The sequence below is a fragment of the Rhipicephalus microplus genome, chromosome X (genome assembly GCF_043290135.1).
Source record: "Rhipicephalus microplus isolate Deutch F79 chromosome X, USDA_Rmic, whole genome shotgun sequence".
Lineage (NCBI taxonomy): Eukaryota > Metazoa > Arthropoda > Arachnida > Ixodida > Ixodidae > Rhipicephalus > Rhipicephalus microplus.
This window is the reverse complement of record NC_134710.1, coordinates 19,851,448-19,864,901: the sequence shown is the minus strand read 5'-3', so window position 1 is coordinate 19,864,901 and position 13,454 is coordinate 19,851,448. Positions and strand designations below refer to the sequence as shown.

Genomic DNA, 13,454 nt, shown 5'->3' with positions numbered 1-13,454 from the left:
CGCACGGCGTGAAAAGTGTGGAGGAAATGACATCATGGTGACCATATTCCCTGGGCACAATGGCGGCGTTGCTATGGTTACGTGTTCCGCAGTGGAGCTGGTCTAGCAGTGAGCGGCCGCGGCTGGCTGTGGCATGTGTGCCTCCCCAAGTCTCATGCTGAGCCGTGGCGGACAATATCCGTGCTCTGCGCTGCGTTATTGGTTACGCAGTGTTCTCCTGGCAGTTACTGTAATCTTAGCAACGTTTACAAATCCTTTTGTCCATCACGGGGTTTCAACAGTGCGTAGAACGAGTCCATATGTCGTGCAGCGGATGACGCGGATTAAGCAATTAGTGTTCAGCGAAATTGCGTTGGGCACAATGACGAAGCGGAACGACGACGAACGCCTTGCAGGTCAGTGACGGTTGGGCAGTGGTCCTGCTTGTGACAACGCACGGCGCTGTTGAGCCCAGCAAGACGCAATGAGGACCATGTGCACATACGTAGTTTCATGTTGTGTGTGTACAGTAACAACTTGCATGTACGTATTAAAACACCTTTTCTCTTCCGCTTCGTATACTCTCCCCAAGCATTGCATGTAATCTCAACGTAACAGCAAACGCGTTCAAGTGTCACTTGCACCGTGCTCAAAGTCACCATGGTTGCAGAATGCTGACGCCGGTGATTTTCACGCGGAACACGGACACAGCGGCCGGACGCTGCATCGGCCGCGTGGCAGAACGCAACCGTAGAAGGTGCACGACCATTCGTGTTGTCTGTACAGTTGCTGAATTAATGACGTGAAAACACTCACCGTTGTCAATGCATCTAGCTCGCGTTCTCTTGTACTTGCTTCACCGTCGGTGAGCTGTTACTTGCTGTTAATACTAGGACGAAATGATTTCGCCGAAGGTTTCGCGCTAACCCCGAGTGTTGAGCCCCGTTCCATTAGTTTCGGATCGTCACGACACGCGTACTGCGAAGCTCACGTGCTTTCCGAGCCGGAAAGAGAGTCGTGCCTTCTGCTTTACATTCGGATGTAAACAAGAGAGGAGAATTCGCCCAGTCAATATGGCCGACTTCCGGCTTCATCACGGCTTCACAATCAGTGACGCCAGGGCCTCTCCTACCTTTCCTTTCTCCGTGTTTGCAGCCCTCCACTATGCGTCTTGTCGTCATATTGTCACGTGGTCGTGACGTTTACGAAGCCAGCAGTGCGTGTTCGAGACTACAGGCTTCATTTGGGTGAACTTGTGCTGGTAAACGATAACTCAAATGACAGCAATAGACCTGGTACGCTGATAGCGGTGAACAGGCCGTCGATAACATGATCACCGGCGCAAGCGTCGTCTTTTATATTGTAGCCACTGTAGCCATCGAACATTATAGCGCTATAGCTCGTGCTCGCGTAATATCTTTATTGTTCGTGTCCTGTGTGTTGTGAACTCAAACAATCACAAAGCTTCTAAAACATTGTGGTGTGTGCGGCGCCGAACGTTTCTAACAGTCTTTGCGGGTGAAACCTAAACGCGCCAAAAGAAAGCAGTAAACACGGTTGCAATATCGTGGTTATAGCATACGTAAAAAGACGCGATTACAGGTGTTTGAAGAATCAGTCCATCATACTTGGCCTGCTGGCCTATATCGAGCTTAGGCAGAGGTATCTTGGCGCCAGCTTGATCTGAAGTGGAGGCCAGGCAGGTAAGTGGGGTCGAGTGTCATCTTTTGCTCTGTATGTCATGGCAAAAAAAAATCGGGGAGAGAGGGGGGGTGGGCGGGCTTGGGCTTAGTCCCACCCCCTGGCTACATTACGTTAGTCAATTAGTAGGAAGTGAGCTTTTTACTAGACAGTGAAATTCATATTTGAGACAGAGTATTTTCGACAGCTTAATGCAATTTTAACAAACAAAAATATATTTATTTTCCACGCAATTTACAGAAGCTTCTTCAGTGCAGTTACATTTGGTGCTGACCTGTTGGCGACCAATACACTTAAGTACAGGGGCAGGTGTACTGTCTATAACACGAAACACATTTTGTTTTGGGACAGTAAATTCTTTGGCTTGACAAAAACATTCCACTTTTTTCGTGTATTCATAAATCCTATAACAAGAAAACTGTTTAGTACCAGCAAAATAAGAGTTTCATAATCTATGTTATAGTGGTGGTTGGCGTTCTTTAGGTATTTGTGCTTTATAGGTAACAGCAAAGGCTTAAAGGTCAATCTGCAGAAATTGATGGATGCATTGAATCAACAAGGTAACCACACATGTGGCACTGCAAAGGAAGAGTGAGATGCAGGCGTTCGTTTATCTCTCTTATTTTACTGACCCTTACGTGGTTACATTGCATAGCATTTGAACGTGACAGTACTTGAGGACTCTCTGCATATAGGTTTTGCATTCCCTGAAGTTAGTTTGTCACGTCAGATATAACTCAACAGTGTCAACAATGTTAATGGAGGACTTCTTCGTGTCGCTACATTTTTGTAGACACACTTCACACCAGCAGTAACCTGCAACACAAACAACGACAGCTATTTCGAAATCTATAGTTGGCCTAATTGGCCTCTCAATGTAACAGTAACAGGAGATGTAAACATCACATGACACTGCATGATAGTTGCAGGTCTTTGACCATATTTGATTACCAAAGCTAGTTTATTGAATACACGGTCGACTAGGCTGGCCGTGGGCTCAGTGTGTGGGCAATTAAGGGCGGGGACTCCATGCACAGTTACTGCACATGCTTCAGGAACATGTACAGTACACATCTAACACGGTTTAACCGTCAGCGCCTAAGTGACTTAGTAGGTTAGATCACGCGCGGAGTGTCTTCTGCTGCGGAGTTCGCTGCAGCACTTTTCAAAGTAGAGGCACGGCTGCCTGTTGTAAACTTTATACGCGAAGTGTTCGATTGTATTGTTTTATACATTGTGTCGTTTATCTTCGTGTGCTTTCATATAAAACTTCTGCATTCGTGCTGCTAACGGGTGGGGGGCTGCTATATGTTTCTTCAAAATGCAAGCATTTATTGAGCAATCCGATGGCTTTTCTACTAAATTTCACCGACAATGGCGACAAAATTTAAATGCGACAATAGATTAATTCCTCAGATCTTCACGGTAAACGACGGCAGTGAGAAAAATATACTGAATGACGCAGAATGAGTAAAATTGTTCGTGCCACAGTATTTTCTCTCTATTTGCCGGGCTAATTTCAAGCTGGAAAATTTGTTCGAGTTATCTTAGTTTTATGCCGTACAAGAAGGAAGCACACTACTGCTCGCTGTGGCATGTATATACTTCCATGCAGTATCTCAACGTATGTCGTTCAGCGTTTAGTTAGCGTGATACTCCCAACGTTCAAGTGCACATTGCTTGCTGGTGGAGCTTTTTGATGATTCGTTATTTTTGATAGGTCAGGGCATTATATATTAGCCTCTTTAATGTTGTGTTTCTTGTATGCATAGTCAAACTTGTCGTGTAAACTTTTAGTGCAAATCCTGCATTATTGCCGTTTATCCGCAATAACTCACGCAGAAAGTTTGGGCGTCGGTTGCGCATCCAGTATATCTCCAGGACGAAAGTTACTGCGCAAAAAATACAAAAGTATGCCGCCTAAATCCCGCGGGAAAACTGCTTGAAGACAGTGGCTGCTCTCTCATAGTCATGCGGACGCTTTAAAGCGGCGTCGCGTGGTCCAACTTACGTCAAAACTTTTAAAAATGCTTTGTTGAGCGCAAATAGACAATACACAAGAAGAGAGGACGACCCTATGAGCGCTCGTCCTCGCGCCCGTCCTCTCTTCTTTTGTGCGGATTGATTGATGACTGATATGTGGGGTTTAACGTTCCAAAACCACCATCTGATTATGAGAGACGCCGTAGTGGAGGGCTCCGGAAATTTCGACCACCTGGGGTTCTTTAACGTCCACCCAAATCTGAGCACACGGGCCTACAACAATTCCGCCTCCATCAAAAAGGCAGTCGCCGCAGCCGGTATTTGATCCCGCGACCTTCTTCTTGTGTGCTGTCCACTTGCGCTCAGATTTGTTCCAGTACGTCAAAACGACAGCCGTGCCTGCGCTTCCATCGGCATTCCTATCTGTGCACTATACTACTGCTGCCGCAACTATATCCAGCCCTAGCGGATGTGATACGACTAGAAGGCAGCATCTCGTGACAATCTTCAGGCCCAGAAAATGAAAAACTTACAGGTAGAATAAGTCGTGAAAGGCCACTGGTAGATTGTACCGGCTTGCAATCTGCTCAAAACGCACCTTGCTCATGTTCTTGAACAGTGGACCCCGGAGGGGGTGTTTGACAGGCATCGTCAGAGGAGGTTGGCGAAATGGTGAACGCTTCCTCGTAGATTTTTTAAAGACGATAGTCTTTCTTGGGGACCTCCAACGGAAAAAAATTGGTTGGTCTGTCTGTTTGTCTGTACATTTGTCTGTTTGTCCGTCCTAACGATACCTCAAACGACACCAAACGGCCAACCCTATTCGCAGCGCCCACCAATATTGCACAAGGTTTGGCGTTCATAGTTGTGCGACTGTCAATTAGAAAGCAATTATTGTGCATATCTGAGGTGCCGTAACAATACTTCGAAGTTTTGTATGTCTGCCTTATACTAGAAGAGGCACACACAAGTGAGTCTAAGGAATGTAGCGTTTATCGCGCTGCGCTGACAGTGCAGCGCGATGCTCAAAAAGGTGTTTCCAACGCTTTGCTACGACGTCACGGTGGTGGCACCTGCCCGTCGCTTTGCGTTCTACACCTTATCACATCCGAGACTGGCGCGCATCTTTCTCCGCGGGCTGCACGCCTTCGTTTTCGAAGATAACTGTCAGATGGCACTTCTGTCTAACGTGCCTCGATGCGCTCGTTCGCCTCCGCTACACGCTCCAGGCACTCTAACGCAGCGCCTCCAGAATACTATTCACCGATTTTCTTGCGCAGAACATCAAATAAACGTTTTGTTCACTCTCTCCAGACGCAAGACTATCGTCTTTCGACTACATTTGCGGTGTAACGTGCAGATTTGGAACCAATTTTTTTCTTGTTTTCTTGCAACGCATGGACTAGGACACTAGGTGAAACGACAGACAAGTTGCCCTCAATGCCAATCGTTCTCGATTCCACGTCGCGGTATTGCACTACATGATCAAAGTTTTCATTGAACGAGGCATAGTTTTGAGAACGCGCACTAGCCCAGTGTGGAGTGTTGTATATTTTGATTGAATAGCCGTGGTGTACACTACTTATTTTGCAGCAAACAGCCACACCTCTCACCTGCAGGGCAGAGAAATCTACAGTCACAGGTGCTCGTCAGTCAGACTAGAGGTCTGCAAATGCTTCCCTTCATTGTCCACTGAGCGAAAGATTCAAGGAAGGAGGATTAGCGGTGCACAATGAACGAACAATCTTTTTTCCCCTCTTTTTTGGCATTTTAGATGAAGGCGAAAATGCTGTAGGCCCGTGTGCTCAGATTTGGGTGCACGTTAAAGGACCCCATGTGGTCGAAATTTCTGGAGCCCTCCACTACGGCGTCTCTCATAATCATATGGTGGTTTTGGTACGTTAAACACCATGTATCAATCAATTTTTCTCTCTTTTTTTTGCGCAGAACACGTACGAGCCTCAGTTTTCACCACACTGCACGGATTGATCAAGATTTAACTTTATCGCACATTCTGAAAGCGTGATTTCGCGTTTTCGTGCCTCAGAACTATTCCAAGGTGAGCGGTGGCGAGGTGGCGCTGGGCATATAGTGAATTTACTGCGGTATAAGCCTCACAGGTATTTGGATCGCTATAACGATATGACGGGACAACGGAATAATATCCTGAATACTCGTAATTCTCCGGTCTTCGACGAGTTATGGCAAAGCTGCGCGGACTGCCGGGTTGCCCGTTCATTCAGCGCTATTGCCTCACGACGGTATATGTACCGACATGCCCGGATTTCAACCGTGCTGATCTTGGTAGTGATTGCTCGATAAACAGTATGGAAATGCACTATAATAGGTCAGAGCTATGTGGAGTTCTGTCAAATTGCACATATAGGTAACGCGTCGTTAACTTCTTTCCGTCACATGTGTTGGCGTTTTGTTCTATTTATATTTACTGAGCCGCACAACTGACGGTATATGTGCTTCAGATCTAAACGGTCTGTGTTGCTTATCGTTGTCTCTGGCTCTGGCTGTCATTGTCTCTGGCTCTGGCTTCGCTGCCGTAATGCTAGCACAGCTCCCAAAGCCACTATTTCAAGGCACGGCGTATGCGTGCGCCTATATTGGCCTATTTCCTCAGTTGTTTCTGTTAGGAAACGATGCCGGCGTGCATGCTGGCGCACTCATTCGCGCTTCCGCCTATCTTGGGTGTGCCAGGAGCAGCCCGATTTTATTGCAGCTGCACGGCAGAGGTACAGCCGTCGTATCCAGAGCACGGGGGCAGGTCGCGCACCGAAAATCGGTCAGTTTAAACGCGCTTCATTAATTGAGGAGGAAGCCGGTGCAGTTTTGGGCACTGCTCTAGTAGAAAATTCGCTCGCGATTTTGCGTGCATAGCGCAGCTGGATCCATGAAATCCTGACCATTAAATCACATCCTACATGCCTCTAAGCTATTCACAAATTTGTCACACGCCTAAAAAAGAAAGCGAATATGCACACTCGTTGAGCTACAGTATGATATAGAAGAGATTATAAGTATATCTTGTTTTGTTAACGCGAGGATTATTATATTTCAACCTGTACATTTGTTCTTGTTTTTACAACAGTAACAAGTAGTTCTCAAGTCAATCGTCGTACATTTATAAAGTATACAAGAACAAGAAAACTTCAACATTGGTAATATGGAGTAAATATGTATTTTGCAAGGAGCCCTAAACGACCGCCCCGTACTGGTCTCTATGGCTTATAGCTGGGGCCATTCATTTAGTTGACTAGATGTGAGGTGTGTATTAAAATAAAACGAGTTTCTTCTACACGTTATCATTGTTATCTTTGGCACTCATTAACTTTGAGCGACATGAGGGAGTTTCAGAATAGCGCGCCGCGAGCTCTTGCGGTGCGGTCGCTGCCAATGCGCATGCGTCGTAACGCAAGTCAGCGTTCGCGGACCGCGCGCAGAAAATCCGAAATACCGTGCGGCGATCGCGGCCCGCATGTGGCCCGCAAACGCTAGTTTCGAGGCTACGGTGTCGCTGCGATCGTGCGTTGTGGTTTGCAGGAGGGCTAACGCTATTCTAAATCTCGTATGGCGCCAGCTATGCCCGCAACGGCCGGAACGCTTGTAAACGTTATTCTAAACCTCCCTGTTGGTTTTTCTCTGTCTTAGCGAGGTGGATGCGTTGTTGGAACTTTTTTTTAAACGTGAGGGAAACGGTTCGGCTAGTGGACGGGACGCCGACGTGCCCCACATTTGCCGTCACGCGAGTAAGAAAACGAAGCCATTTTAGCACTACCAATGATGGTGAAACCAACCGCTTTCTCCCGCCATTTGTTGCAAAAGCTTTGACAGGAGAACCTCGGGGTGCATGGCGTCTACTGCGTCCTCGGCCCGCGGCTACGTGTTCCAGCTTCACTAAAGAAGTGAACGAGCGCAATCGCGTTCGAAAATTTTCCTCTTTCCTGCATCTGCATACGTCTTCATGGCGGGCTGTATTGGCGTTGCCAATAAGTCTCTGTCGTAAGCTTAGTATGCCCTAAACGTGCGCGCTGGTAAATAAAATACTCATGCACTCGTGGAAAGGTTGCGGTGATCGTTATCACCTCCCTAAAAAAATATGATACTACCGTGTTCTTAAAGCGCATCCAGACACGGAACCAGAATTTAACTTAATAGTGGGGTCACTCAAACCGGCGTCCGTACTATAGCTAAAAAAAAAACGAGTTTCTCCTAAAAAAACAGTCTGATAAAAAACAAACGTTTTCAGGCTGTGCAGCTGTGGCCGCACGTCCATTTCCAGCGGTGGGACCACATCACTCGGCAGCTAAAGCCCTCGCTATAGACCGCAGGTGTGACTGAACCCCCCCCCCCCCCCCTCCAAGAGCTGGTTCTCGTACGTGCACGTGTTTTCGCGAAAGCTACCACATTTACGTTGAAAAGTGCTTCTCATGCCATGTCGCGGGCGCTCAAAATTTGCGAAGATATGCAATCCTGGTATTTTTTTTTAGGGTACCACATTTCGCGACGACTCTCACTTACTGGTTTCTTTCGCAATAATCCATAGCTGCGCAGCAGTTCGGTAATTGGCTAGGGCGCATAAGCGGCAGCGCTGAATTATTGCCCTTTTCCCGAGAGCAATGAAACGTCGAACGTGGTTCGAGAGGAAAAAAAAAATCTGAGCGCCAGGACACCTCTCATAGACGCACTTTTCAAGTAAAATATCGGCAAATCGCTTATATAGGAGACCGTCAGTCTAGATGTGGTTGTCGGGGACTGGGTCCGGCAGTGCAGGCTTGGTGGTGATGCCAGTCATGTCGGGGTAGTTTTGCCCGTCGCTGACGTACGGCTTGCACTTGGCGTCCCGAGTGTTCGCGTACAACCAGGGAACAAAGAGGCCCACCCGGGTATACACGCCGTAAACGTCCTTGAGGGCGCATTTCTTTCCGAATGACACAACTCCGCAAATCGCCTCGCAGTTTCCGGCTTGCACCATCAGTGGGCCCCCGGAGTCACCCTGCAAACAAGATTGTGAGCTAGTTTCAGTCCATTGGCTTGGGTAGTTATCGAACGCCCAGAAGTCTAATTTACCGGGAATTTCGCGAAAACAATAGCATTTTTCTCGTCTTTCATACGCTCCTCAAATAGGTTAGTGCAGAGCTGTACACAGTGTGCCCCATCTCTTTTTAGCCAGGGTCGAAAAATATGCCGACGCATTATAAGACGATCAGACCAAGTGCATGTTGCTTACTATCGTCTGGGGTGAACCACAATATATTTTATTTGTTTTCCGCTTAGCAGTACAATTAGGAATGATTAATTACCTAAGTTTTGATGCAAGAAGGCAATTCAAGTTCTCATTTTACCCGCGCACAATTAACGAGTGGAACTCGCTGGGAATATCAGCAGTGCAAAGTATAAAAATAATTGAATGTCTTCTGGATTGATGTTAGGTTTTAGTCAGTATGTTCCTTTTTTGTGTGAATATAGCTTTTTTCTTTGCTTTCTTTACACATTTTGAGATATTCCAAGTGTTATTACTTTCAAGCTTTGCTGTACTAATTAGACACTGCCTTTCTTTTCAATGCACTGTATGTAAGTGTGTCTATGTATTGCCTTTTCGAGTACACTTTTGCCCCTCCTGCTAGGGCCCCAGTCAGGCCTGCAGTATTCAGTAAATAAAATAAATAAAAAAAATACTGGAAAGATTGCTGATCGGTTCGTAAAACGTTTGATTAAGCACTTTGCGACTTCATATCTGTTAATTTTTAGGGGTTTTATGCTTACTGCAGCTACCCACGAAAGACAAAAACAATACCAAGTAACACGCGCGCTAAAATCCCTCTATTTTTCAAAGGCAGCGTGAACTCCTCCTCGCCCGTCACTCTTGGCCGCCATTAATTGTCCGGCGAGAAGGCACGTCTGAGCGCTTGCTCCGTACAGTAAAAATAGTTTGTGGTTGGTTATCTATCATCTCGCGTTTTATAATCTTCAAATCGCACACTGGTGTCGACATACATGAGAAATTCCAACGCGGCCCCTTACGCGCGAACAGCTTTCACTCCAAACAGTTTTCCGGAGTAACTGCACAGTTAACCCTAAAAGTGCGCTTTGCTCCTTCAAAAGACGAAACGTATGCAAAAATTTCCACGTGGCTCGGCAAGCAGGACGCTTTCCAGCTTGGGGAGGAAAGGGCCCTTCTGCAGAAATGTTCGCGCCGTGCGCAAACGACCCGTCGCTGCATACACAAACCTGTTTCTTTCCAAACGGTGCCTTGTAATGTGGTAGCGTTAGTGCACGCGCATGCTTGCGCAATGTTTGCGAGTTATAATCCCGTGTGTTTGCTGCAAATTTTCTGAAAAATATATTGCTGTATATGCGATGCGTGTGTATCGATTCTATACGTCTAATCATAATGCCTGCTCAAACTTCAAAATGCTAGTTAATTCAACCAAGAATTGATTTTTCTTTTGCACAAAAAGCGACACCGTTTAGAAGCATTGGGAAGAGAGGGGGGGGGGGGGTAACTTGGCCGTTACACCGAAAAGGAAGGAATGGCTGGCTGTGTCAAGTTAGTTACTTCTCTAAAGGAGCAACCTCGACACCTCTTTTCCTCCTTTCATTCTGACCTGGGACCTGTTTTGACAACGTGAAGAGGTAATATTTGTGCATTGTATTTGAGTTCATAAGTATGAGATGAGTCGCTCGCACGAGGAAACCACTTAAGAGGCAGAGCATGTTGCACTCGATCCTAGGAAGTCTTTACAGCTACCGTTTTTCTTTTTTCCCAAACCGTGGTGTTTTTTCTAGAAGGCACATTTCGGAAAATCAACCGCCACATAAAATTATGGACGCACAACATAAAGTAGGCACTTAATGGCTAAATACCCCCAGGGTCATCAGCATCATAATAATCAGCCTGACTACGTCCACTGCAGGACAAAGGCATCTGCCATGTTCCGCCAGTCAACTCGGTCCTGTGTTTGCTGCTGCCATTTTATATCCACAAACTTATTATTCTCATCTGCCCCTCTAACTTTCTGTCTCACCTTAACCCGCTTGCCTTCTCTGGGAAACCAGTTGGTTACCCTTAATGACCAGCGGTTATCCTTTCTACGCGCTACATGCCCGGCCCATGTCCATTTCCTTTTCTTGATTTCAACTATGATATCCTTAACCCCCGTTTGTTCCCTAATCCACTCTACTCTCTTCTTGTCTCTTAATGTTACACCTACCATTTTCCTTTTCATTGCTCGCTGCGTCGTCCTCAATTTAAGCTGAAACCTCTTTGTAAGTCTCCAGGTTTCTGCTCCGTCGCTAAGTACCGGCAAGATACAGCTGTTATATACCTTCCTCTTGAGGGATAGTGGCAATCTACCTGTCATAATTTGAGAGTGCTTGCCAAATGTGCTCTACCCCATTCTTATTCTTCTAGTTACTTCAATCTCGTGGTTCGGTTCCGCGGTTATTACCTGCCCTAAGTAGACATAGTCTTTTACAACTTCAAGTGCACTATTACCTATCTCGAAGCGCTACTCTCTTCCGAGGTTGTCGTACATTACTTTCGTTTTCTGCAGATTAATTTTAAGACCCACCTTTCGGCTCTCCTTGTCTAACTCCATAATCATGAGTTGCAATTCATCCTCTGAGTTACTCAGCAATGCAATGTTATCGGCGAGGCGCAGGTTACTAAGGTAATCTCTATTAACACTTATCCCTAACTGTTCCCATTATAGGCTTCTGAAAACCTCCTGTAAGCACGCGGTAAATAGCACTGGCAAGATTGTATCCCTCTGCTTTACACCCTTCTTGATTGGTATTCTGTTGCTTTCTTTATGAAGCACTATGGTAGCAGTTGATCCTCCGTAGATGTCTTCCAGGATGTTTATATATGCTTCGTCGACACCCTGATACCGCAGTGTCTGCATGACTGCTGATATTTCTACTGAATCAAACGCCTTCTCATAATCTATGAAGGCTATGCATAGTGGTTGGTTATATTCTGCCATTTCTCTATTACCTGATTGATAGTATGAATGTGGTCGATTGTTGAGTAGCCTGTTCGAAATCCTGCTTGTTCCTTTGGTTGATTGAATTCTAATGTTTTCTTTACTCTGTTAGCAATTACCTTTGTAAGTAGCTTGTATACTATGGAGAGCAAGCTGATCGGCCTGTAATTCTTCAAGTCCTTGTCATCTCCTTTCTTGTGTATTAAGATGATGTTAGCATTCTTTTAAGATTCTGGTACTCTTCCCGTCAGGAGAAACCTCGTAAACAGGATGGCTAGTTTTTCTAACACAGTATGTCCTCTATCTTTCAACAGATCTGCAGTTCCCTGATGCTCACCAGCAGCTTTGCATCTTTGCATACTGTTCAAGGCTTTTTTTACTTCTTCTATCATTACTCGTGGGGTGTCATCTAGGTTACTGCTAGTTCTTATAGTATTAAGGTCGTGGTTGTGCTGGCTACTGTACAGATCTCTGTAAAACTCCTCCGCTATTTTAACTATCCTATCTATATTGCTAGTTACTTTGCCTTCTTTGTCCCTTAGTGCATACATCCGATTTTCGCCTATCCCAAGTTTCCTCTTCACTGCTTTGACGTTTCCTCCGTTTTTCAGAGCGTGTTCAATTCTCTCCATGTTATACCTTCTTAAATCGGATACTTACGCCTATTCATCAACTTCGAAAGCTCTGCCAGTTCTATTTTGTATGTTGTACTTGAGACTTTCATGCTTTGACGCTTCTTAATGAGATTCTTCGTTTCCTCGGAAAGCTTGCCAGTGTCCCGTCTAACTACCCTGCCTCCAACTTCCACTGCACACTCCGTAATGATGCTCGTCAGATTATTATTCATTGTATCTACGCTAAGGTTGGTTTCCTGAATAAGAGCCGAGTACCTGTTCTGAAGCGAGACGCTGAATTCCTGTACTTTCCCTCTCTGTGCTAGCTCATTGATTGGCTTATTGCGTATCAGTTTCTGTCTTTCCTTCTTCAAGTCTAGGCGAACTCGAGACCATACCATTCTATGGTCGTACCTTGCCAACCACTTCCACATCCTGCACGATGCCTGGGTGTGCACTTATTATAAAGTCTATTTCGTTCTTATTTTGGCCATTCGGGCTCCTTCATGTCCACTTACGGTTTCCTCGTTTTCGGTAGAAGGTATTCAAAATTCGTAAATTATTGCATTCTGCAAATTCTACTAGTAGCTCTCCTCTGGCATTTCTAGTACCGATGCCATAATCTCCTACTGCCTGGTCTCCAGCCTGCTTCTTCCCTACCTTTGCATTAAAGTCTCCCATCAGTATTGTATACTGTGTTTTTACCTTACTCATTGCCAATTCCACGTCTTCATAGAAGCTTTCAACTAAAGCGTCATCATGGCTGGAGGTAGGCGCGTAAGCCTGTACCACCTTCATCTTGTATCTCTTATTGAGTTTAATTGCGATACCTAACACCCTTTCATTGATGCTATAGTATTACTCTATGTTGCCAGCTATGTTTCTGTGAATTAGAAACCCTACTCCCAGTTCTCTTCTGTCAGCCAAGCACCGATAGCAAAGGACGTGCCAATTCTGTAGCACCGTATAGGCCTCAAGTGCTCACCATATTGAGCTTTCACTCTGACTTAAATTGTGATTTGACTTTACCGCGTATTCACAAACGCTCTTCAACTCGACTTTCACCTTTCACTTGACAGAGCTGCGCACTGTGCCGCCGCTCGGCTGAAAATGGCGCTGAGCTACTCAAGAATAGCAGCGGATCATCACTGATGTGCAGCGACTTGTCGTCACTAGAGAC

At 45.8% G+C, this 13,454-nt stretch overlaps 1 protein-coding gene across 1 annotated transcript in view; it reads right to left on the bottom strand.

Annotated features, from left to right (window-relative positions):
• Nucleotides 1–1,872: 1,872 nt before the first annotated feature.
• LOC119175697 (trypsin-1) overlaps nucleotides 1,873–13,454 on the bottom strand; it is a 115,589-nt gene continuing 104,007 nt past the window's right edge. The window contains exon 7 of the mRNA XM_037426637.2: nucleotides 1,873–8,668. Within this exon, the coding sequence (XP_037282534.1) occupies nucleotides 8,408–8,668 (261 nt within the window). The 3' untranslated portion in view covers nucleotides 1,873–8,407. The remainder of the gene's footprint in view (nucleotides 8,669–13,454) is intronic.